General features: G+C 55.4%; 2 protein-coding genes across 2 annotated transcripts in view; both read left to right on the top strand.

Moving 5' to 3' along the window:
- The window catches only part of KIF6 (kinesin family member 6), a gene marked incomplete at its 3' end in the record, with an annotated part of 371,372 nt that extends 367,309 nt beyond the window's left edge, over positions 1-4,063 (top strand). Inside the window, exons 20-21 of the mRNA XM_082848404.1 lie at positions 1,802-1,891; positions 3,505-4,063. Coding sequence (XP_082704530.1) covers positions 1,802-1,891; positions 3,505-4,063 — 649 coding nt within the window. The remainder of the gene's footprint in view (positions 1-1,801; positions 1,892-3,504) is intronic.
- Positions 4,064-17,719: 13,656 nt separating this feature from the next.
- On the top strand, positions 17,720-24,452 carry KCNK16 (potassium two pore domain channel subfamily K member 16; the record flags this gene model as incomplete). Its single annotated transcript, XM_082848123.1, has 5 exons — positions 17,720-18,292; positions 21,635-21,749; positions 22,771-22,937; positions 23,758-23,923; positions 24,235-24,452. Exons 1-5 carry the CDS (start codon positions 18,080-18,082, stop codon positions 24,450-24,452), a joined length of 879 nt encoding a protein of 292 aa, XP_082704249.1. The 5' UTR covers positions 17,720-18,079.
- Positions 24,453-26,265: the final 1,813 nt, after the last annotated feature.

Here is a 26,265-nt window from a genome sequence, read left to right as displayed (position 1 = left end):
AGTGCTGAGGGAGAGGCTTGGCTCCTCCTGACTGCTTACAGCAAAATACAAGAAGAGAGGAAAGATTTGAAGATGGAATTATTAAGCAAAAAGGAACTAGAACTTAAAGATTTGGAAAACTCTCAGCCCATCCATACAGCAAAAAATGAGAAAACATCTTCAGGGGAGAACGCTAGGAGATTAGCGTGGGCGTGAATCCCAGACTTCATCAGCCTCCCCAGCAGAAAAACTGCCAGACTGAACTGAAGCAGAAGGAGATGGGAGGAAGAAAGGAAGGCTGGTGGACTTCTTGGACCTCACGGGACAGGACCATAGAACTATTCTGTTGTGAATGGGCACTATCCTTCAAGACAAGGGAAGAATTACCCCAAAGGCAATTCAGAGATCATCACAGCTGCCTCCTCCATTTCAAAAAGGGAGACGATAGCCTTGCTTTCAACAATCCAGACAGCCTCTGCCCAAGGCTGTGGGGGTGGGGCCGATCAGCAGAACTATGAGGGCACGACCCCTGCCCAGCAGAGCTCAGCAGCAACTCCACCCATGGGTCCAGAAGACAGGACCCTCACCCCAGTGGGTCCGGAGGGTAGAGTGTCAAGCCAAAGAGGATTGTTCTCAAGCCCTAGGATCTCATGAAGTTTGCATTGCTAAGTTCTGGACCTGCTTGGGACCTGTCACTCCCTCCTTCTTTCCTGTTTCTCCCTTTTGGAATGGAAATGTCTATCCTATGCTTGTCCCATCATTGCATTTTGGAAGCACATAACTTGTCTGGTTTTACAGGTCCACAGCTGGCAAGGCATTTTTGCCTTAGGATGAAGCATACCTTGAGTGTCACCCATATCTAATTTAGATGATATTTCAATGGATGAGATTTTGGACTTTAGAGTTGATGCTGGCATAAGTCGGGGGCTGGTGGAATGGAATGAATGTATTTTACATGAGAAGGACTTGAATGGGGGGAGGGGCAGGGGCAGAATGATATAAACTGAATATGTCCTCCAAAAATTCATATGTTGAAGTCTAACCTCCAAAGTGATAGTCTTTGGAGGTGGGCGTTTAGATCATGAGGGTGGGGCCCTCATGAATGGGATTAGTGCCCTGATGAGGAGAGGCCAGAGACCTAGCTCACTCTCTTTCTACCATGTGAGAACACAACGAGAAGTCGTCAGTCTTGACCATGCTGACACCCTGCTCTCAGACTTGCAGCCTCCAGAGAGAAATAAATTCATGTTGTTTAAGCCATCCAGTCTGTGGTGTTCTGGTATAGCAGCTTGAACTGACTAATCATCATCCACCACAGAGGATTCTTGGCTTCTGCCATAGTCTGCTTGGGCTGCCGTAGCAGAATGCCATAGACTAAGCAGCTTAACCAACAGGGACTTATTTATTTCTCACAATTCTGGAGGCTGGAAAGTCCCAGATCAAGGTCCACAGCATCCACTTCTGGTAAGAACCCTCTCCCTGGTTTGCAGATGACGGCCTCCTCTCTGTGCCCTCACCTGGTAGAGAGACGGCTCTGATCTCTCCTCCTCTTCTTATAAGGGCATCGATCCTATAATGGGGGCTCCACCCTCATGACCTCATCCAAACTAATTACCTTCCCTCCAATTACCTTCCCTCCAGATACCTTCCCTCCAGATACCATTACCACCTCCAGATACCATCACACTGGGGATTCGATTTCAACGTATGAATTTTGGGGAGACAAACTTTCAGTCCATACAGCTCCTAGATATAAACTCTAAATTTCTCTTCTGTAAACCTCCTCCCATACCTTTTTCTTTTGTTGACTTGTCTCTTTCAGTGACGTATATGCCAGGAAAATCCTGCCCTCGCCTGGCCCCCTCCTGCACAGCCAGGAGCAGAGCAGCCCCAGCAGCCCCCTGGAGGACAGGTCTGTGGTCTTCCCTCTCTGACACCTGTGACAGCCACTGCTGTGGGTGCAGCAGGCTGAAATCGCCAATCTGCTTCCCTCACAACCCAAGGAGCCCCTTGTGCAGTGGCTTCACAGACAGAGCTCAGGGCAGGCCTCCGCCGTGGTACCCCAGGAATTCCCTGGGATCTCTCACAGATGCCAACTCCCAGAGCCAAGGAATTTTCCCCAGGGTCGCTGGGGCCCCATGCAGGCAGAGTGGCTTCATGTATCCTTGTAAATGACATACCTGGGGCCATTCAAGGAACAGGAGCCAGCCCAGGGGCAGTTCCACATGGCCCACCAGCCCTGTGCAGAGTCCCCAGGCAGGGAAGGGCATGGAGTTGAGAAGCCTGGCCTCAGGGCTGTGAGCCATTCACTCCAGGATGAACAAAGCCGGCGAGGCCCCTCCCCAGCACGTGTCTCCACGCCCTCTGAGTAGAATACCTGCATGCCCTTCTTCCCGTGGCAGGCAGGCCGTCCAAGGGTGAACTCCACCCACCGTCCCTCCCAACCCTGGACAGAGCACACAGCTCCAGAGCTGTCCCAGTCTCCCTGCCGCAGCTCTGCTTTAGCACTTCTCACTGACTTGCAGCTGGAACGCCAAACATTACATGTGATAACGAACAACCCTTGCTATTTATAATCCTCGCTGCCTTCTAAGAGAGTGGATACTGTCACCTGCTGTGTGGAGTGACAGGTGTGAGGATGGACGCTTGGCAGAGCCGGGAGAGTACCTTGCTTTGAATTTTCTCAAGGGGGATTTTATGTATAGGAGGTGGATGGAAAAGGAGGAGGGAGAAGGTGACATGCATCCCTCCCTTTTTAAGGGGATTTCACTTCTTACAGATCTCATTGGCCAGAACCTGGTCACCTGACCACACATAGCTACAAAGAAGGCTGGGAAATGCCGTTTTTTAATGTGGCAACTTGCTGGGCTAAATATTATGGTTCTGTTTTTAAGGAGAGAAGGGAGAAGACTTATCTCTGTCTCAGGAGCGACTAGCTAAGCCATGGCAGGGGATGGGGATGCAGTGGGGACACATCCTAAAGGATACGACATCTAAGTTGGGTGCTAAAGGAATCTGGCCCCAGGTAGAATGGGCTTGGTTTGGGTAAGTTAGGGGTAGGGTGGGGGGAGGGTGTGGGTGCAGGGAGAGGAAGGTGGGGTGAGGGGATGGAGAAGATGCCGAGAGAAAGTCTGTGCAGCTGTGTAAGGGTCTGAGGGGAGAGCAGCCCAGGAAGAGGAGACAGCGAGGCAAAGGGCCTGAGGCCAGAAGGAACGTGGTGTAACAGAGTAGCAGGGTGGCCGGAGCACAGTGAATGGGCCCACATCACACAGAGACGGAGTTTGAATTTCATTCCAAGAGTGATGAGAAGCCACTAAGGTTTGAGCCAAAGGACTGGGGGACACGTGCCTCATCTGGGTGCAGAAGGGTTGCTGTGGGGGCTGCAGAGAAGGAGGGGGGCAAGGAGGCAGGAGCCCGCAGCCCCTGGGTGAGATCCAGTCAGTGAACGTGGGAAAGCACTATGGAAAGGTGAGCGCTGGGGCCAAACATAAGGCGTGGTAAAGCGTGACCTGTGCTTGTCCCCAGGATCCCGGAGAGGCCAGTGTCGTCGGTCCCGCTCACGGGGGACAGCCAGACAGACTCCGACATCCTGGCGTTCATCAAGGCCAGACAGAGCATCCTGCAGAGGACAGGTCAGTGCACCTTCCCTGGCAGCTCCTCCAGGGCCATGGTCAAGGGGCGGCGAGGGGGGGAGGCTAGAGCCGAGGAAGCTGGAAGCTTCCCGAATGTTCCTAAAGCCTTGGGCCTGGCCTTGCAGTCACTTCACATGTGCCTGCCCCGGCCTCCTCCTGGAGAAAGCCCCAGAAGGCAGCATTGGACACACCGAGACAGGCCAAGGGGGTGGCTGGCCCAGGTGCCCCGGCCCTGCTTGGCAAAGCTGCTCTCCCTCCTCCAGATCTTCAGCTCCTCTTGTTGCCTGTCCCCAGAGCCCACTCCCCTCTGCCCAGCCCTCTCCAAACAGGAAGGGCTGAGTGATGGTTTGGGAACTTGTTTAACCCCTGGCTCAAAATTTCACTCTCCTTTTGGAGCGTGGTCCTTGCCAGCGAGTTGGAGATGTAAACACCACTTAAAAGCTCAGGGCTGAGGACATGGTAACAGTTACAGAAGAAATATGTGGTGTGTCAGAAACAGGATGAGACAGAGAAGACCCTTCATGGCCTCCATCACTGACCTCTCCCCTTCGTCTTGGCACCGGCCCAGCCACCGTGGACAGGCCTTCTCTTCTCCTTCCTTCTCCCTGGAGACACACAGGGACTAGACTCCATCCGGTGCCCCCTACCCCAGCCCCGCTTTTAGTATTAGCCTCATCCCAGCACTGTAATCCAAAGGCTACTAGTCAGGCTTGGCATTGCTTTCACATGGCAGCAAGGCACCCTGATGGGTGAAACGGCCGACCTGGATCCTACGATGTCCGACTCCTGCCCTGAGAGGCCTACACGCAGCTTCACCGCCAACTCCCTGCAGTTTAGATAGTAGGAGGTTTGCACGTGGACAGAGCACCCCCAGGAAAGGGTGGCCTTTGTCATATCATCCTCACCCTCGCTGGGATGCCGGCCCGCTGACTGTTCTTTCTTCTTCACCACTAGCACCAGCAGCATCAGCGCCATTGTCAGGTCTTTTCTGAGACCTGGGACCCGCCATCTCTGCCACCAACCTGCCGTGACGCCCTGACCACATAACTTGCCTTCTCTCATCCTCAGGTTCCTTGTCTAAAAAAGAAAAACAATTGAATTCAGATTCAGTGCTCTCCAAGGCGCCATCTCTCCCCCAAATACTCTAATGATATGTATCAGACACAGAACAATACTGAACAGCCAATCAGTGAATGAACACTGCATTTATTAGGCACCATCTGTATGTCAGGCCCTGTACCAGTGCTGGGGCCATATCAGTGAACAGGACAGACTCAAGCCCTTTACATTCTGGAAGGAAGAAGACAGACAATGACCACATCAACAAAGACATAAGGTCATCCGAGGTGCCAACGAGTGCTTTAAAGTAGCTGCAGTATGTAATGTGTAGAGATCCCCAGGGACATGGCGGTGGGGGGAGAGCTTGAAACTGATGGCTGAAGAGTGAGGATGGCGTAGCCATGCGGTTCTGGAAGGGAACCTTCCACTCAGTCTGGGAAGAGCAGAACGTGACCAGCCCTGGAGGGGAAGGAGCTTGGCTTGTTTACAGGCGGGGGGAGCCGAGCCAGGGAGCAGGGCCAGATCACATGGACCTTGTAGGTGAGGGTAAGGGCCTTGGCTTCCATTCCAGGAGTGGTGGGAGCTCTGTGAAGAATTTGAACCATAGCGTGATGTGATCTGATCAGTGCTTTCGAAAGCTCGCTCTGGCTGCTGTATGTAGTGTAGGCTGTGGAGGGCCGGAAGCGGCTCACTTCTCAGGGAAGCACCTTCCCAGGAAGGTCCAGGGGGAGGGTGGCTGGGACTTACCCGCCTCCTGAATGGGACACGTGAGGGTCATGAAGACTCGCTTATATACTGAAAGGGAAGGCCCAGTGCTGGGTGTGGGGCGGGGGAAGGGAATTTATGATTTGGGAAAGAGGACCAAAACTGCAGGAGAAAGTTCTTTGAAGAATTGGAGGGGATGATGTCCAGGACATAAGTGGAGGGAGTGTTGGCTTTTGGGGCTGGGAGACACACCCCTCAGTGAACAAATTCATAAAAACCAACCGTTATTTGTCCTGTCAAGAAGTCTACAAATAAGCAATACTTTAACGTTATGTTTACTTAGCTTTTGTACACATAATAGAGATGAGATCATCCAACCTTCTCAGAAGAGAAGAGGCAGACACCCAAGGTCTATGTCAGGATGGCGTCTTCCTGCTGACACCAGGCCCAGCTGGTGCAGAAAGCTGGGCCGAAGACTGGGGCGCTTCTACCACAATGCGTATGGCAGGTTACCAGTTATGCGTTTCTTCCGCATATATCATTCCCTCAACACGCCTGTAAATTACCCAGAGCCAAGAGTGCGATCCCCCTTTTGACAGGAGAGGAAACTGCTCACAAACGGCAGAGCCAGGAGGCCCCTGGCCTCCCGTGCTGTCTCCACCGGGCCGTGCTGTCTGCAAAGCCACCCTGCTGGCGGGGGTTTTCTCTTGGCCTCCATCCTCCCTGCAGCTGGAGAGCTTTGTTCTCCAAACAAACAGCAGCCTGGAAGTAATTCATCAAAACAAACAGAAGTTCGAGGGTTCCATTTTTATTCTCCAGGGAAGGAAAATAATTCCAGGTTCTTAGTGACCATGGGGCCACAAGGAAGCTGAAAACACGGTGACAAAGGGTCCCTCTCCGGCCAGGTCGGGGCTGAGAGGCAGCAGGTGCAGCCTCTCCCGATGCACAGATGGCCCTGGTCCCACCGCGCAGCGCTTTCTACGCAGCCCACTTATCAGGCCTCCCTGGCAGGCAAACACACAGGCCGGGGCCCAGGCACTTCCCCAGCCAAAGCAAACACTCCCTCTCCCCTGGCCTAGGTCGCTCTATTCTTAATTTAGCGCGCTGTCTGCCTGGGCTCCTTCAGAAGTGCTCATTACGGGGAATTTGTGACCGTCAGCCTGGGGGCAGCAGCCCAGAAAGAGTGATTTAACACAAGCCTTGCCCGACTTGTCCAGCTCTTAGACTTCACCAAGGGCCAGCATGAATCTACTTGACTTAGGATGCGTGGAAAAGCTGTGGGGCATTTAAATCCCTGCCAGGGGCGCACGTGGACAGGTGTATCTCCCCCCGTAAGGGGCGTTAGTCATCCATGGTTTCAAATCTGTTTCTAACTGCCAAGGATGGCTTTAAGAGATTAACCCCTTTCTAGAGTGCCTTCTGTTTTGTTTTGTTTTTAATCTTCCTTAATCCCTGAGTTTGGAAGTATTTCTGTCTGGACGGGCACCTTGGTGTGACCCCCGTGACCACGACGCCCTCTTCTCCAGCTGGTGCCAAGAGGAGGCTCCAAAGCCCCCTGAGCTCCCAACCCCACCACCTGTGTTCTGAAAAAACCCCGGCTCTCTCCTTCAGTCAGGAGCCCTCCCAGCGAAGCGGAAAGAACACAGATCCGAGAGGGAAGAGACCCAAACACAAGGGCTGTCTCCGCCATGGGAGACCTTGGGCAGGCCACCTCCTCCAGCCTCCCTGTCACATCTGTCGAGTTCAGATTCCACCTTTGCCTGGGTGGTCAGCCTCTCCTTAGATAACGTCCATAAAAGTCCCCTGTGAACTGCTGAGCGCCAGGGAACCATCATCGGGGAAGCTGGCCTCTGTGCTGAGAACTGGTCCAACACAGACCAGTGATTGTTTTGTAAAGGGTGCAGCAGTACCCTCCATTCTGGGAATCTACAGGCACAAAATCCCAGTATAGACTGAGAGCTCCAGCAATTAAATAAGGTTCATAAAGTAAAGAGTGCACTGGAAATGGCACATCTGTCGTGGGCTGAGGTCCGTCTGTGTGAGGAGCTGTGTCTTGGTGACGTGCGCAATCTGAGCCCAGCCCTGCGCCCCAGCCCTGCCCCCAGTCATCACCGCAGGCTGCGGGGAAAGTGACAGCCCGGGGGTGGGGGCTGGCTCAGACTCCTTCCCACTAATCCTGGCCCTGGGTGCTTGTCCGTGGGGCAGAGGAAGCATCAGAGCCGTGACTTACTCAGCAGCCACATGCCTGCTGGTCCCCGGTACCTGCCCTCGCCAGTCCTTGGAACAGAGAGATGCAAGCAATGGGTTTCGGCCTGGCTATTCCTCAGAATCGCCCGGACCCACCCCAGAGATTCTGATTTAACCCATCCTGGGAGTGGCCTGGGTAGGAGGATTCCAAAGGGCTCCCCGGGGGTTTCCAGTCTGTAGCAGATCTGGGAACCATGGGTCCAGGGTGACTAGAGCACATTACCTTCCCACGGTCTGGTGTGTCTGACATTCTCCCTTCCTGTCCTGGGATTCAATCAGGACAGCTAAGAACGTCTTAAAACTAAGGACCATCTCCACTTAATTAAACAGTGAGGCCTGCCTGGGGTCTTGCACACAGAACTAGGTCTGAAGGACCGACGGCTCACAGCCTTGAATTGTTTTCAATCTCTTCCTCCCCATCATCTCCCACATTCGCTGTGTCGCAGAGAATTACCGATTCTCCCCCAGCAACAGCAAGCGGACCACGCCCACACTCTCCCACTGCCGGGTCCCCACGGCCACACCCAGCTGCCCGTGCTGCCTCACCCCTCAACCTCTCTGCCTGCTGCGATTTTTTTTTAACACTGTGTTCTTTACCTGAGAATCTTCAGAAATTCCCTTTTGCTCTTATTAGGACAGCCAAACTTTAAGCAAATTAACTGCACGTCACTCACACTGGTTCTCACACTTTTCTGGTCCGGTGAGTCTGGGTGGGCCCAAGATTCTGCATTTCGTAACAAGCTCCTGGAGATGGCAAGGCTGCTGGCCCGTGGGCCACTCCTTGTGAAGCAAGGAGCTATGCTAGCTACGTTGCTTCTGCCAGGTGCCTTGTCTGCTCCAGCGATTTGGAAATGAGGAAGTGAGGCCCAGAGAACAAACATGTTTTGCCCAAAGTCACACCACAGGTTGGGGAGCATCCTGGCTAGAACTCAGGGGTCCTGCTTCTTAGTCCAGAGAACCCTTCTCCATATCCAGCTATGGGAGGCTACAGGATGGAGCCACGTGGTCAGGAGGGGCCATCATGCAATACAATGAACATCTGGGGCAAGAAGCAAGGAGAGAATCTCTGCGAGAATTAAGTAGGAGGGTCAGTGAAAATCGTGGGATAGGAGAAGGAGGGTGGATCCTGACTCCGAGAGATGAAACCTTTGCAAAGGGGAGTAAATGCAGCCCTGAGGGGTAAGGTCCTGAGAGGTGCCTTGCCCGACACCCAGAGTGGTGACCTGCAGCCTCCTCCCCTTGCCTTTCCATCCAGGAGGGGTCCGTGCTCCATGCACAGCCTAACCAAGAACACTCGTCTCCTTTCAGGTTTCCAATAAGCGTCCACCATGCATTGCGGCAGCAAGAACGGAGTACAGATGAAGGCCCCGTCTTCAGCAGCGATCTGTGGGCTGCTGGGGGCAACCGGTGACTTTGATTCTGGTGGAGGGGCTACTTCTTTCAGGATGATATCTTGGAGGCTGCCAGTGAGGCTGGGGCCAGGCTTACGGTGCCATCCTTGCTGTGGGTGCTGGAGCTGCTGGCAGTCAGGCAATGCCAGGGTGCTGGGGCGGGATGAGGGCTTTAGCTCACTCTTGTGGTGGTGTTTCACGCAGACGATTAGAAACTTTGAGATTATGAAAGAGCACCATCCTAGTGTAGTGGCAGGGGAAGCTCACACTGGTAGAATGAGGGGGAAACAATAATGGGTTATTTTTGGCTACTTACCCACCCGCTGCCCTGCCCCAGCCCCTGGTTGAGAAGCCCAGGAATGGCTGGGGCAGGCTACACAGCAGGTCAGAGCCAAAGACAAGGCAGTGGAATCCAGGGCATCTGGATGGCCAGTCCTGACCTCCCAGGCTGGACCCTCCACCATGGCCTGGACGACCCGTAGGCAGTGCTGAAATCAGCTGTATCTCCAGGGAGCCACCCCCGCTGCCCCACTGCAAGGTCTAAGGACATGGCAGCACCCAGAGAGCAGCGAATGGCTCCGGGAGCTCTGCAGAGAGCTGAGAGGGGCAGTGTGGGTGCCCTGGGCCTCGCCTTCACCCCGCCTCTTAGGGCTCTGCAGGATTTGGGCCGATTCTCCCCGCTCCCACGGGGGGGGCGTCTGGGGGGGGGTCTCGTCTCAGGAGCCCTCTCAGCATTCCAGACACAGAGCCAGCGGCCCGGTGGGTGGGCCGCCCCATGCCCACCCCGGAGCCCCTAGGGGAACTGCCGCCTACCTCAGGGTCCTGGCAGCAGGGGTCCAAGCCAGCTGCAGCGGGGGAGGGGAGTGGAGGAGGGAGAGGGATGGCAGCTGGAGATGAAGCCAACTGAATAAAAGTCCTTGTCCACTGCTCCCATTATCTCTGTCCCCTAAGTGCAGGCCCTCGCCACCCCAGAGAGAGAGAGCAGAGAGAGAACACGGCATAATCGGCTTCCCCCACCCCTTTTCAGGTCTGGGTAAAAGGATCATACAGGAGAAGCTAGATCATGACATTTCATGTCATGAAATATCATTAGAAAACTCATTTATATCATTAGATATATTTATATCATTAGAAAACTAATGCGAACAGGAGGACCTAGTTGTTGATATATAGCCAGTTAGTGGCAAATGTCCTCTCCTCGGGGGGCTTTCCCTGATCACCCCAACTAGAGTGACCCCCCTGGTCCTCACTCTGTTATATTTTCATCATTACTACCTGACATCTTTCTTTATTTGCTTTTTTTTTTTTTTCCTCTTGTGGCCGTGCTGCGTGGCTTGTGGGATCTTAGTTCCCCAACCAGGGATTGAACCTGGGTCCATGGCAGCAAAAATGAGGAGTCCTAACCACTGGACCGCCAGGGAATTCCCTATTTGCTTATTTTTTAATGGTCCGCAAACCCCACCACCACCGCCAAGACTAAAAGCTCCATGACAACAGGGACCTGTCTGTCCTGCTCATCACTGTGTCCCCTGCACGAGCTGGTACTCAATTCATGAGTATCAGAGTCAGAACCAGCTCTCCTGCTTCTCAGGCCCCCACGACCTCCCTCGGGCTCTGTGACTGAGGCCCACTGGGCATGGTGGCCCTCACAGTTCTCTGGCACGTGATAAGTCCTCAGGAAAGTCCATAGAACCGGGGGAGGCCAAACAGCCCTTACAGCCTGATTTGAAAAACCTCCCCAGAAGTCCACAGGGCACACACATAAATACACGCACACTCTTTCTCTCTCAAGAGCCCTGAGGATGGTGTGGAGTGGGCCAGAGTCCGTCAGAAACAGCCTCAGTGTACCTGGCACACCTTAGTGCCCCGGCCCTCTGGAACTGCTTACAGTGTGTGGACCGTAGCTCCCCCGCCAAGAAGTTATCTCCTGGATCCAAAGGCCTTATTGACAGGGACATGTGGTGCGGCCCCACGCAGGGTGCAGATCCACCTCCTAGAACAATCACTAAGGCAGGAGAGGAAATGAAGAAGAGAGGAACACAGATAGCTCCCAAAGTCCCTCCCAAGGGAAGCTGGCCTCTGACGTGGACACCTGCTCCACCACGGTGCATCTGCCCCAGAGCTCTTTGGCCCCTGCAAACGGGAGAAATGGATGAAATGTTCTGAATAGACTCTCCAGCAATGCACCCAGGCTCAGTGGAGCCATGAAGAGGTCCAGAGTATCTGAGTTCACTCCAGGCCGAAATGTGGAGCTTTCCAAAATGTCTTCCAGAAAGCGGCCTGGCCAGTGACCCAGCCCAGTTCCTACTAGAACGGAACTGGCTCTGCCATTCCCTTGGCAGGAAGTGTTAGGAAGAGGGAGGTGTGGAATGTGATTTTCTCGGACCTTGAAAAGAGGGAGTTTCAGAAAGCAGATAGAGAAACTGTGGTAGATTGAATACCTAGCCTTAATTCTTCACCCCCTGTAATAATAGAATAATAATATACATCCAAAGCTTTGCCATGGCTTCATGGGAGCAAAGCACACTTCCCTACCCCTTAAATTTGGGCTTGGCCCTGTGACTTGCTTTGGTCAGTGGGATATTGGCAGATATGATACAAGCAGAGGCGTGAAATGTGCTTGCATGGTTGGGCCTGCCTCTTGCACGCCAGTGATCTGCTTGGGAAGATCATGGTCTGGGCAGGTGCCGCCCCCTGAGCCTACATCCCAGAACATGCAGTGAGCAGACCTGAGCCCAGCCTGCGGCACTGGAGCCTGGAGCAGAGTTTCCCCATCAAGCCCAGCCCAGGTCAGGTACGCCCAGGCTGACCCAAAGACCCATTCTCCTGAAAGTAAATGACTGGTTGTCATTAGCCACTGAGACTTGGGGTGGTTAGTTATGAAGCATTAATTGTAAGAACAGCTACAGAAATTGAAACCCAGAGACAGTCCCTGACTAGACCCGGAATTTCCCAGAGTTCATTCCGTCCCTCCGTGCTGCCTATCAAAAGGCACTTGAGAGCACGCTGTACATGAAAAAGTGGGACTGCCACTTATGGCCATGATAGAGCAACAGGGACCTGAGTTAGCCTCCTTCTTTAAGCAATTGAAGACCAGACAAAACTGTAAAACAATGGTTTTCAGACATGGGAGCAAAGGCAGTACAGGACATTGATCCCCAAGAGAAGAGAAACAGGTGAGGTGAGCCTTCGATCACCTGTGTGCAGGGCAAGCCGGCAGTGCAGGAGGTAACCTGCCCTGGAGCAATCCTCAACTGACAGGGACAGGAGCTGGCAGAAAAACACCCCAGCCTCCTTCCGCCCTGGGGGACAACTCTAAAGTGAGCCCTACACGGTGTCCCTGAGAGCCCAGCAAGGTGGAGCCCCCCGATGCCCACAGGAGTCACCTGCTCCGTCACACACACTGCGTCGGCCGCCTTCCTCCCTGTCTCTCTTGCCCTCTTTCTTGGGAACATTTCCTGGGATCACTTCCCACATGAACTACTCACACCCACATTCGGCCTCAGAGTCTGCTCCGAGGACAGTCCAGCTTAGGCAAGGACATCTATTTCAGAATCATGGGGTGGGGAGGGGGCTCTTGCATCCAGCTCTCCGGGGTGAAAATGAGAGCCGCCTCCAACTTCAACCAGAGCCCCGCTCTCCACTGCACTACACACTGGGGCTCAGGGAAAGACTTCTCGTGAGAGAGGGATTCTGCTGCTCCAATAAACACTGGAAATTTCTGAACAAGGTCAATAACCGGTATGTTTGATTGTGTGTTGGTCTTGAGCCTTTCCCTCGAATCTCCCCTCTGCTTTCCCCTCCCTCTGTTGGTCACCCCGTCGGGCTGGACCTCCCCTGACGTCTTACTCTCTGGCCAGGAGGGCTGACAAAGCCCCACACACACCTGCGCCCCCTGCCTCCACACAGGAGGCTCTCCCACACCCTTCACTGCGGGGACACCGCCAGGAGCCCAGACAACCACACACAGAGCTTGTTGCTCTGGCCCCCTGTGCCACCAGCAGGGTCTGAAACCAGAGCTCCTTCTCTCCACCTGCCCTTTCCCCTGCAGGGGACGTCCCTGGGCCAGGGGGGCCTTAGCCCCTCCCCTTACTTCCGGTCCAGAACGTGCCTTTTTCACTTGTGCGGATACGTGCCTATTAAGTGGCTCCTCGAGAGAATACCGATGTTGGACGGCTTGTGGGCGGGCTGGCCTTCCCCTCATCTCCAGGCTCATTCAGACGGAAAGAGGCCCATGTCCAGCTGCTCTGTTTGCTCTGCATCCTCTGCCCACTGTACGTGAAATTGATCTTGGGGGGGGGGGCGGTGTTTTTCTTCTTTTTCCTCCAATCTCCCTTATCACTGCCGGATGTCAGGCCGCACTCTGCCATCAGGCCTGGCCATGTTCGACTCTCCATTAATTGATTTTGCCCTCCCCGCTTGGGAAGCGCAAATTGGCTCAGCCCATTAGCAGCAGTAATTCCCTGAAAGGGATTATAAATCATGCTGCTCAAGGCGGAGTGGTGCCCACGTGGGGAGGTGTCGGGCGCGGAGGTGCAACGTCTGATGAGCAGCAGAGGTCCCTGCAGGCCTGCGGGTTCCCTCCTAAACCTACCCAAGCCAGGCCACAGCCAGGCAGGGGAGTAGCCAAAGCAGGTGGCAGCACACAGAGGGCAGCGACTAGCGTGTACTGAACGAGTGAAGGGAGGGAGGGGCGGGGGCTCGCTCTGGGGCGCGGAGGGCTCTGAGGACCTCTCGAGCTGACCTCCCATCAAGTCCACCATTATGGCTCCGTTCTTTAGCTCTGTGGCCCCCTTAAGCCAGAAGAGCTCCTGGGAAAGACTGTCTTAAACTCCAGTCAGGTAATGCCCTGGCGGAAGGGAAGCAGCAGCGGCAGGGGACAGGTGGGAGGAGGCCCTCGACAGGGGGTCCATAAAGGAGTGGAGGGCTTGGCCCACAGTCACCCTGGCACCCCTTCCTGCCCAGGCCCTCAGGGAGGGAGGGCTCCACGCCGGCTGTGCCAGCCCCCCTCCCCTACCTGTCTCAGACAGCCCTCCCCCGCTGCGCTCGCCCCTCTCTCCCTTCCTTTCCTTCCACCTGAGAACAGCCACCACCTACCTGCGGACCATGTCCAGACCCAGGGAGGATACTCAGGCTAAAGAGGCTGCTAAGACATAGAGAATGGAAGTGAGGACACAGGGAGGGGGAAGGGTAAGCTGGGACGAATTGAGAGAGTGGCATGGACATATATACACTACCAAACGTAAAATAGATAGCTAGTGGGAAGCAGCCACATAGCACAGGGAGATCAGCTCGGTGCTTTGTGACCACCTAGAGGGGTGGGGTAGGGAGGGTGGGAGGGAGACGCAAGAGGGAGGGGACATGGGGATATATGTATATGTATAGCTGATTCACTTTGTTATACAGCGGAAACTAACACAACATTGTAAAGCAATTATACTCCAATAAAGATGTTTAAAAATAAATAAATAAATAATAGATAAATAAAGAGGTTATTAAGACCTGCCCAAGTCCTCCAGACAGCAGCTGATAGCTTTCCATACAGTAAAGAGAGAACTCTTCACATATGGAACTTCTCCAGGGCAATAAAATGGGACCTGATTGTCACACGGCCTGGCAGGTATAAGTACAACCCTAGCTTAGAGCCAGGACGTAGCGAGTTTGCAGTGACGAGATGACGGCCAGCTCTCTCTCCCAGTCTCTCCAAAACACGAGGAGGAAACAGTCAAGGGGGAGATTTGTGACTCCAGACGCTTCCTTCTGCCCCAAGACAAGCCCGCTTCCCAGTGTGGTGCTGTCTGGGAAAGCTCTGGGTTCAACGAAGGCCTTCCGGAAGATGGTTCTAGACCCCCAGGTGGCCTCAGGGACCCAGAACAAGCAGGACTACAGAGAAGGCTCCCGCAACCCCCAGACAGGGCCCCACCTAAACCGCAGGAGGATGAGGCGCTGCAGGGACACCTGGGCCTGCCTTCCACACACTTACAGCGTCGGGATGTTCCTATAACATGCAGCCTCCACGTCGCCGCTTGCACCTCCACCCACCGTGTGTGTGTTGTGTTTTGGCCTTAGAGCAGATGAGGACCCCCGTGTCCTCACTACCACTCCCTTGATCATTCATACACTTGAAAATAGTAACATTCTCCCCCTTGCTTTCGTTTCCTATGAGACTTCTCTCCCTCCCCGCCTGCCCCCCATCTCTCATTATACAAACCATGGTTGCTTGCCCTGGACATAACGCCCGTGGTGTCTGCCTCTGCACCGTCCCTTCCAAGTGACACCTGTACGTGTGACGCCGCCACCCCTGGCTGGGGCCCATCAGCTGAGGGTCGTGCATGACCCAAGGACGGCCAGACACCTGTGAAGTGGCTCACATGCAAAGGTGCTCTTGGACCCCCAGCCTTTGAGAGGATTGAACCAAGCAATACCAAAAGAGAGAAGCATGGGGCAACGGGAGCTGGTGCTGACTGGATGCCGGGGTCAGCCTGGAGCGGAACTCAGCAGAGGGAGGGAATCACTGCTGGGACAGGATGAGGGGAGGGGGCACCCCGAGGGGGTGGGCAGGGCACGTTAATGGGGGAGAGTTCGGAGTGAGGTCATGGCCCAGTTCTTCCAGAACCCTGGCTGCTCCCGGCTTCCTACCACGAATTATTTCAATTACTTGAGATAACCAGAGTGTGTTCCTATTCCTTCCAACTCAAATAAGCCTTGAACAATTAAAAGAAAAGAAAATTATGTAACCATTGGGAAGTAACACTGGCTTAAACAAATAGGACTTATGTGTCAAACTTTCTTAAATCTCAAGGGACTTCCCTGGTGGTGCAGTGGTTAAGACTCTGCACTCCCAATGCAGGGGGCCTGGGTTTGATCCCTGGGCAGGACACTAGAACCCACACACTGCAACTAAGAGTTTGCATGCCGCAACTAAGGAGCCCGCCTGCCACAACTAAGATCCAGCACAAATAAGTAAATAAATATTCTTTTAAAAAAAGACTTTTTTAAATCTTGAGGTAGGCGAGGAAACCAGCGGAGCGTCTTTGCGACGCTCTTGACCTTCCCTCAAGGACACGAGGTGGCTGAACAGGTGCCGTCATCTGTGCACTCAGGGCAGATGGGCGGAAGGTGGGGCCGGCTGCAGCCAAACCCTTGGTCTGGATGGAACACCTTTGCCCCGCACCTCCGCAGCTGCCTCTGCCCACATCTAATTGGCCAGAACTGGCTCACAGGTGGCCCCAGCTGCAAGGGAGCTTGGAAAGTGGCTGCAAGGGGCGGTCCATCCCCCGGCCCCCTCCCCATTTCTGGGCTCCTCTCCTCTGCTTTAACATGAGTTTGCATCCAATGGCCTGGCCGCACCTGGGGCTCCTCAGTAGACTATCCACCGGCTCCTGGAGCTGTTTTGCCTGTAGGTGCAGAGCCAGGGACGCCTGGATGACTGCCTGGGCCGGGAAGATGAAAGCGCAGCCTCCCTGCCTGCAGGGAACCAACGGGGTATGCTTCACCGGCCAGGGCTCCCCGGGAACCAGGAGGAGGCCAGGACTACGGTGCCTTGTTTGGCTTCACTTGCCCCACACCCCTAGGCACCTTCACTGACTCCACTGCCCGTACACAAAGCCCCCTCTCAGGGCTGTTCCTGAGATGGCGAGGAGCGGGACTGTCATGATGGGTGAGACCGTCATGCTCCACTGCCTGGGGCTGACGTGTACAAACGTGGGATTCTGTTAGCCGGGAAGGAGGGAAAGGCTATCAGGCTGGCAACTCACGGTGTCTGCCGGCGCAGCGCATTACGGGAAACACCAGAAAACACAAGCGGAGAACTGGCAACCCTCACACGCTGCTGGTGGGGATATAAAATGGTATAGCCACTTCGGAAAACAGTCTGGTGGTTCCTCAAAAAGTTAAACGTAGAGTGGCCATGTCACCCAGCAATTCCACTCCTAAGTACATACAGGGGAAAAATGAAAACATACAGCCCCGCAAAAAAAAAAAAAACTTGTACACAAACATTCATAGCAGTATTATTCATAGGAGCCAAATATCTATCAACTGATAAATGGATATGTGAAATGTTGGTACATCTGTGCAATGAAATATTATTCAGCCATAAAGAATGAAGTACTGATACTTGCTACACTATGCATGAACTTTAAAAACATTATGCTAATTGAAGAAGCCAGACACAAAAGGTCACGTATTGTATGATTGAATCTATATGAAACGTCCAGACTAGGGAAATCCAGAGACAGCAAGTTAAAGGTTGCCAGAGGTCAAGGGGGCAGGATGGGCAAATAGAGGTGACAGGTAAAGGGTACAAGGTTTCTCTCTGAGGTGATAAAAATGTTCCAACATTGATTGTGGAGATGGTTGCAGGACTCTGAATATACTTGAACTCCCAAGCTAACCTGCTAAAGGTTTCAAGCAAGGAAAATTTTCAGCAAAAGCTCTAAAGCAAGTGCAACCAATTGATTAGGAGCATCGACCCTCAGACTGTTCCTGATCCGTCACTTGTATGTTCGCTTTGCCCCAATTTGCTACCCAGTTCCCTCATCCCCAGGTTCCCCCAGTAGGCGGGTCCATCCTTCTAGCTCCACTTCATAGGCAAGACAACTGAGTACAAGGTTTATTCACACTCATTCTGATGTCTCCCCAGCACCTAAGCTTGGGGGCTTGAAGCTATCATGGGTAAGAAGCTGGGGGCTGCCAAGGGGCTCTGGGCAGAGTGAAGGGGAGCATCTGGTTTGGCCCCAAAGCGCCCATCCAACTTGGAGGCAGAAGGTGAGACACGATGGCCTCAGGAGGACCATTAGGTCTCTGAGGGGGTCCCTGCCCCTGACTTGCTGCTCTCCATGGAAAAAAAAAAAAAAAGGCTGGGCGGGGGGTGGCAGGACTGTTTGCACTCACGGTACTTAGTGCAGCCAAGCTGAGCCGCACTGTTCAAACAGACTCCCCAGCCTCTGGACACCTGTGCCGAGGAGGGCGAGGCAGGCAGGAGGCTGGGCACAGGTCCCCGGGCGCTTCCCGCCTCTGAACCCACAGCCAGCCCCACGGCCCTGGCAGAGTCCTGGGCACGCCATGCCCCGCACCAGGCTCTGCGGCTGCTGGGGCGGCCAGGTGCTGCCCCTGCTGCTGGCCTATGTCTGCTACCTGCTGCTTGGCGCCACCATCTTCCAGCTGCTGGAGAAACAGGCGGAGGCTCAGTCCAGGGACCAGTTTCAGTTTGAGAAGCTGCGCTTCTTGGAGAACTACACCTGCCTGGACCAGCAGGCCGTGGAGCAGTTTGTGCAGGTGAAGGGAAGATGCTGGTGTGGGCCGGTGGGCAGAAGAGGGGTCTCGTTGCAGGTCCAGAGCCATCACTTATGGCTGAGGCCCTATTTGGAAGCAGAGTGTGGTGGGAACAGAGAGCCAGATGAGACCTAGTGCTGGATTCTGGCCCTAGGTCTACAACCGGATTGCTGTGTGACATTGGGCAAGTCACTTAACCTCTCTGATCCTCTTCTAGGAGAGAAGAATAACCTTATATGCTGCAGACATTTGACAGCTGATTAAAAGTGCTTTCTAAGCTGCCACTTGCTGCATAAATGTGAAACGTGTGTCAGTGCTATCAACGCTGCACACATTTCTGCCCCGCACACTCCTACAGCTTCCCCTTCCCCGACTCCGGGGCTGCTGCACCCTCTGCCCTCTCCCCAGATCACACCCCTGTGCTGACCACACTTGAGTTGGAGACACAGATAAAGGTCAGGAGCAGCCAGGCTTGATGAGCAGCAACTGGGGTGACTGAGCTACGGTGCCCCCCGGGCCTCTCTCTGGTGGCAGAGCAGGTCACCCCTGCTCGGGCCCCTCTGTACAAACTCTGGGGCCCCAGCACCCTCTCTCCCAGAAACCAGGCAAAACCAGGGTGTTGTGAGGGGAAGGTGAATGCACTGGAGACCAGGGGGTTGAGTGTTCCCACCTGCTGCAAAGGAACTGGCCAGCTTCGGAATCATCACAATAGCTGTCGCGTATTGAGTGTTTACGACGTGCCCAAAACAGCAGGGAGCAGGGTCATCACGTTGGGGTCAGACCAGTCCTGATCCATCACCTGGGGCCCAGTGTTTTACATGTGTTTCCTCATAATTATAGTACCTGTCTCTACCACTGTCTCCAGTTTGCAGGTGGGAACTGGGGAACAGAGAGGTTGAGTACGTTGGCCAAAGCTACATAGTTAGTGGTAAAGGCAGAATTCGCACCCAAGCCTGGCTGCTCTTCAACACAAAAATTAGCATAAGTGCAGGGGGCAGGATACCACCTAGAGCAGCAGTTCTCAAAGTGTGGTCCCAGGTGTGGACCACCTGGGAACTGGTTACAAATGCCACCAGTCACTCCCCACCGCAGACCTACTGAATCAGGAACTCAGGGGTGGGGGCAACAGGCTGTGTGTTAACACGCCCTTCAGGTCACACTGATGCCCCCTGAAGATGGAGAACAGCTGGCCTAGGAGACGAGAAGTGGGTTGGCCTAGGAGATGAGAGAACGCTCCGGAGCTGTGAGAGGCCTGTCCAGGCGCTTTCTCCCAGGAAATGAGGCTTCCGGCCTCTGGCTGCACTTCCTTGCTTCCCAGCAGCACAGGGCTGGGACCACAGCACCCCTATCGGGGCTGGGAAGGATTCAGGAGCCTCCCAAGACCCAGGAGGTAAAAGGCAGAGGCCCTGGAGGCCCTGGACCCACCTCCACACTCAGCCCCAGGTTACAGGAGAAACCCAGGAGCCAGAGAGCGGCGGAAGGATTCATAGCTGGGGCCTAATTAGAGACACAGGCTGGACTGCAGCCCCGAGGGAGGCGCCACAGATTAACACCCCCCAGGCCTCCCCAGAGGTCCTCAGCCCCCTTGGGAGGGACCCTCACTTGCCAGGGCAGAAGCTGAGAGGCAGAAGAACGCTAGGATAAGATTCCCAGAGGGGAATTCCCTGTCGGTCCAGTGGTTAGGACATGCGCTTCCACTTCAGCGAGCATGGGTTCCATCCTGGACCAGGGAACCAGGGAACTAAGATCTTGCAAGCCGCGCAGCGTGGCCAAAAAAAGGAAAAAACAGAAAGATTCCCAAAGAACACAGATTACAGTTGCCCCTCGGTATCTGCACGGGACTGCTTCCTGGAGCCCCGGGGATGCGCAAGTACCTGACAGCCAGCCCGCTGTATCCGCGGATGTGAACCTCACAGGTGTGGACCCCATGGATATGGAGGGTCAGCTGTACTGTTCAGATGACAAGAAGGAAAAAAGCTATAAACAGTAGTAACAACAGTATTGAAGACCGACACCATGAGGAAAGAAGGCCTTGCCCCAGGTCCCGGGATTCGCGTCTGCCTTTCTAACCACGCGCGGATTCTTAGAGAAGAACGGATGGTCCACGTTGGGCGCCCCACGCCCAGTGCCCTCGCCGACATCACAGCCCCTCCTGGGCAGGATGGAGACCCTCAGGCTGGAGTACGGGACAGCTGGGTCTAGGGCAAGTGCTTCTCCCACGTGCGAGGGTCTTTGGGGAACGGGTGTGTTCTGGAATGTTCAGTCCTGGCCTCTCTGGGTGTGTGGGAAAGAGGGGAGGCCAAAGTTCACATGGGAAGAGGCCAGTTCTGCCAAATTGACGAGAAGCAGACAGCCTGTGTCAGGACACCCAGACTGGCCTGGCCCTCAGGGGCCATCCCAGCCCGGCAGAGCACACTCACCCAGCCAGCGGGGAAACGGTTCCCACAGGAACTGGAGGCTGGAGCTTTCCCTCCCCCACTGCCTCCTTCCTGCCTTTAGGGATCTACCAGGTGGTGAGGCTGCACTGCTGCCCTGGGACAATTCACAGCGACAGGGGAGGAGGATGGAGAGCAGATGGGCGAGGGAGTCCTGCCCACCTCCGAGAGGGCTGGGCCCGGGGACAGAGGGGCTCAGGCTTGAGCCTGTGGGGTTCTGGTTCCGTAAACAGCAGCGTGCACACACATGCAACATACGGCACCCATGCACACGCCACATGTATACAACACACCATACATGTACACCACCAACACACACACACACCCAGGGGACCTTTGCCCTGGCCTCTGATGGAATTTCTCGGGCAGGCCTGGGCTGGGACTCACTAGGGGGCAGCAAAGAGCAAGGCTGCCAGCTCACCTGGAAGCTCAGAGAGCGCCAGGTTCTCTGTCCGGAATCATCCAGCCCCACGGGAGGGCAGCCCCATGGCTTCCCCGTGGGCCCGAACCTCAAGTCCCCAAGTAAGCCCTTCCAGGAACATCCAACCTGAAATTTTCCCATTGTTCTGACCACCCATGGAGTCTCACCCTCTTGGCTGTAGGTGGCATCTCCCACCTGCACCCCAGTCCGTAAGCGTCCTCCGCCTCCTTAGGCCCCTTCCCCTCCACCAGCCACACTGACAGCGCATCTCACTCGGCCCTGGCCAGTGGAGCAGGCAGTGAATTTGGACCTCAGTGACCTTGGGCAAGTCAGCCACTCTGAGCCTTAGTTTCCTCTTCCGTGAAATGGGAATGTGAGTAAGAATATCACCAGGTGAGACAACACGGAAGCACCCTGCAGAGAGCCTGGCCACCAGCCAGTGCCGTCAGCTCCCCTCGTCCTCCCACCCCATGCCACCCCCCCCCACAGGTCATCATGGAAGCCTGGGTGAAGGGCGTGAACCCCAAAGGCAACTCCACCAACCCCAGCAACTGGGACTTCGGGAGCAGTTTCTTCTTTGCGGGCACGGTCGTCACCACTATAGGTAAAGGGTCAGGGTGGAGAAGGGCACCCCCAATGCCCCTGCTGAAGTTTGGGCTCCCCAAAAGCAGGTGCTAAGACTAGGATGTGGTTTATCTAGGAGACGATTCCGGGAAGCAGGACAAGTGGGAAATTGAGACAGGAAAAGGCAACGAAGTTTGCAAAAACGAGCAGGGGACTGGTTAGGGCGAATGGGTTCACCAGTGCTGGAGACCCTCTGAGAAGCTAAGGAGAGCCCTGCCAGGGGAGAGGAAGCAGGCGTATTTATCTGCCAACTCCTGCCCCTGCTGGTTGAGGGCTGATCCCGGATGTATTAATTTTCCGGTATTTTGGACCTGCCCAAAGGTCTCTCAGGTAGAGAGAAGCAGGGACTTGGGGTAGGGAGTCCTCTGCGTGTACTGTCCACCCAGCTGCAGGTGCTATCTCGGTGTTCCAAGGGGACAGGGCATATGGTCAAGCATCTGCTCTACCCCCTCAGCCAGAAAACCCACACCACCTCCCACAAGGAAACCCCAGACCCCACTAACCCTGGTCGCCACATCCATTCAATTAAGTCCAGTTCCACACACCTTCCTTGAACTCAAGTGACGTTCAAAGCAGATAGAGTGGAGGTAGGAGAGTATGAACTTGGATCAGACCCAAGCTTGGCTCTCAAGGAGCTTCTGGACCAATAAAGAAGGATAAGATAAGCCAAAAACAAGAGCACAGGGCAAAGTAGAATATAGATAGGAATGACACAAAGCACTGTGGGAGATCACACCTAGTAGAGAGGAAGAGAGTGGCAGTCAGGAGGGCTTCCTAGAGGCAGTGTTTTTGGAGATGGACCTTCAAAGACAAGCAGGATTCTTACAAATAGAGATCATTCTAGAAGAGGTTGAGAAGGGTGTTCACGGGAGCAGAGGGGTTTCCCCTCACCACGCCCCGACCCCCAGTGGTGGTGGGAAACCAACCTCTGCCAGAGTCTGTCGGGGAGGCAGTTCTGAACTCTTCTTTCCCCATATTTGCACGCCCTCCTCCCACTGCAGGATACGGGAACCTGGCGCCCAGCACGGAGGCAGGCCAGGTCTTCTGTGTCTTCTACGCTCTGGTGGGCATCCCGCTTAACGTGCTCTTCCTCAACCACCTGGGCACAGGGCTGCATGCCCACCTGACCACACTGGAGAGGTGGGAGGACCAGCCCAGGCGCTCCCAGGTAGGGCCCCTCCCTCCCCACAGCCCCGCTGGGACAGAGTCTGTTGCAGGTGGAGTCCTCCAGAAGCTGACACTGAGACAAGAGTTTGGCTAGCATGGTATTAGGAGTCAACACCCATGGAAGAAAAGGACTGGGCAGAAGGAGAAATTAAATTGTGTTGCAGGCTGGACAAAGCCTTGGTCCACCCCTCGAGGAGCTCGGCAGGTGCCGGACGCCCCAGCTGTCCCGCAGTGGGCGCTGACGTGGCCAGGACTCTGCCCTGGGCTCAGTCAGGCCCTGGGAAGGTGTGCCCTTGGGCCAGGCTGAAATACACCCTGAGGGAGCTGCCGGCTGGAGGCCACCTGCCAATGGCTTGGCAAGGTTTTCTTTGAAGGGGGATCTATCTGGGCGGCACAGAACTCCAAAAGCAAACTCCACGCCACCCTGAACACTACCAGTGCCCACCTGTCATCGGCCCCTTGCAAAGCTAGGCACGCTAAGAAAGCAGGGGTGCAGAGGAATCTGGGACAGTTCAATGCCCATCCTCCGTCCCAGATCTGAGTTCCCTGGGGGCCTGTACATGTGGACCCCACACCTGAAGGAGTCTCCAACTTGACCCACCGACACAATCCCTCTGACCGAATCTTTCCCTGGCCTGGGCAAGGTAACACACACACAGATACAACCCCCATCCCAGAGGTCTGCAGGGCAGGACAGGGCAGGGACCTGGCTATGGTCCGGCCCACTTCCTAATTTGCCCCAGAACCCCACCCCCCACCCCCCACAATTCACAATCCTGGGTCTTCCAAGTGGACTCAGAGACAGACTCCTCCCCTTCCAGCTACTGCAGACCCTGGGCCTGGCCTTGTTCCTGGCCCTGGGGACGCTGCTCGTTCTCATCTTCCCGCCCATGGTCTTCAGCCACGTGGAGGGCTGGAGCTTCAGCGAGGGCTTCTACTTCGCCTTCATCACCCTCAGCACCATCGGCTTCGGGGACTACGTCGTCGGTGAGAAAGAGGCATCCCAGATCTCGGGGTGGGGCCCGCTGGGATTCAGGGGATGGGGAGATGTCCGCAGGGGGTAATTACTGAGGACCAGAGAGCCCCTGGGTATTCAGGGGAGACAAATACTTGGTGAGGCTGCTGTGAATTCTCACAACATCCTCAGAAATTGCTGGTCTAGGACCCATCACCCTTTCCCCCAGGGACCTCCACTGCCGCTCCGTGTTATTGGGAGGCTGGTGGGAGCCCTTATGGAACCTGGGGGGTGGCTGTGCCCTCGGACCTCTAGCATTTATCATGTCCCCCTTCCCGGCCAGGCACGGACCCCAGCAAGCATTACATCTCTGTGTACCGGAGCCTGGCAGCCATCTGGATCCTCCTGGGCCTGGCATGGCTGGCACTGGTCCTCCCACTGGGCCCCCTGCTTCTGCACAGGTGCTCCCAGCTCTGGCTGCTCAGCAGAGGCCTCAAGGAAAGGGGAGCCCCCGAGACTAATGGGCTCCCTAGACCTCAGAAGATTCCCATCTCTGCATGAGGCCCCCCAGTGGCCACAGAAGCCCCTCCCAGCATCCCCAGTCACCCCATATGCCCCCTGGATTTCTTGCCACACCTCCTCCTCTGCCAACCCACTCACTTCCCAGCCAGAGCTGGTCTCGGGGGCTTTCCGGACAGAGAAAGGAGACAGGAGCATCCGAGAAAGTAGCAGAAAGGAGAGGTAGAGACAGGATGGGAGACAGACGCGTGTGGCGCAGGACGTGCACAGTGGTCCCAGAGCCCCCCCCAAAGTGACCCGAGAAAGTTGAATCTAGACATGGATCATTGTGGCCAAATCTCCATCGCCCTCCCTGCGTCCTCCACCCAGGAGACCTCGTTCAGGACAGCAAACACAGGGCAACTTTGTTAGTGCCTCGTTTGATACATGCACAGTGTGCTGTCAGGCCCCCACTGTGTGTCAGGCACTGGGCCAGGCTCTGGGGCCCTCCAAATGGAAGGACTAGACAAGCAGAGAGGCAACCCTGACCCAGTGGCCAAAACCCCACGATGAGGGGCAGACCTGGGTATGACGAGCGCCCATGGGACCAGCTGGCAGGGAGGGTCGAGGACGGGAGAGGGCCAGGCGGGGACTTGGGAGCCATCTTCATGCAAATAGGACGTCTGCCCTCGGGAAGCTGCCCGCCGGAGGGGTAGGCAAGCTGCCTCGAGGCCTGCCAGTCCCCCTTGCCTACAGGTCTAGAGCTGTCCGTGAACAAGGCTTGGGCACGCTTGGGTGTCCCGCCCACTTTCCTGGGCAAGGCCTCCATTGAACCCCTCAGGGCACCCCTTGACCTCATCACCCCTTCTGGGCTCTTAAGAGCCTTTCCAAACACTCCCTGGGAACACACCAGCCCGCTGATCCCAGGAGATTTCCAGGAAATGACCTGCGTGGAGCCCAGCATCCCTTGGGAATACGCTGTGCAGCCTCGTCTCCCTCCTGCTAGACTGTGACATCTCTGGCCAGGAGGAAAGGAGACATTTACACCAGTCCATCTCAAGGCCCAACGTCACCAAGGACTGCAAACCTCTCTCAGCAAGACAGACCCATAAGTGGCTGGGGACCTCTGGACAGGACTGAGGCAAGGCTGTGAAGCAGAGGAGGCTCGGATGGGACACCTAGGGAAGGATCTACAGCAGCAAGAGACCCAGGTTCCACCCAGGACTTCCTAAGACAGAGGAGAGGCCTGAGAAACTGAGGACCCCCAGGACTCTTCACATACCCTGGACCCTTCCTCCATCCTGGGTGGAGGAGGGAGTGAGGGGGCCTCTTCAGAAGCAGGGAATGGACAAGCCCACTGGTCAAGGCCCCTCTTGCCTCCCAAGTTCATGGGCAAGTGGTGATTGGCTGGAGCCCCTCATCTTCGGGCACATAAAGGAAAGGATGGTGATGGGAGAGACCCAGAGAGGACCCGACAGGCAGCAAGTCCGTGGCAATAGTCCCAGTGCCCCAGGACAATAAACTTCGCTCGCACTTTCTCTTCACCCTGCGTGCGGTCTGCAAGAGTCCCTCCCACTGTTCGCTACAGGACGCTGGGAGGCTAGGGGCCCCTTCTCTCCCAGCGCCCGCGGTCACCCAGCAGCCCTCCCCTTCTCCCAGAGCTAGGCCTGCCTGGGGGTGGGCACTCCACACACATTCGAGGCGGGGCCAGATGCCCACAGCTGGGCCTCTTTTTGTCCCTGGGATTGGATCCCGGTGGGGGTGGGGCAGGGCTGTCCCATTCCCCAGCACGCCTCCTCTGCTGAGAAAACTGGGCACAGGCAGGCGTTGGCTAGAGAACGGACCAGCCCAGTTCCTTCCTAGCCCTTCCTTTCCG

This window comes from Leucopleurus acutus, assembly GCF_964270905.1.
Source record: "Leucopleurus acutus genome assembly, chromosome: 10".
Taxonomy (NCBI): Eukaryota; Metazoa; Chordata; class Mammalia; order Artiodactyla; family Delphinidae; genus Leucopleurus; species Leucopleurus acutus.
This window is presented reverse-complemented; position numbering and strand designations above follow the sequence as displayed.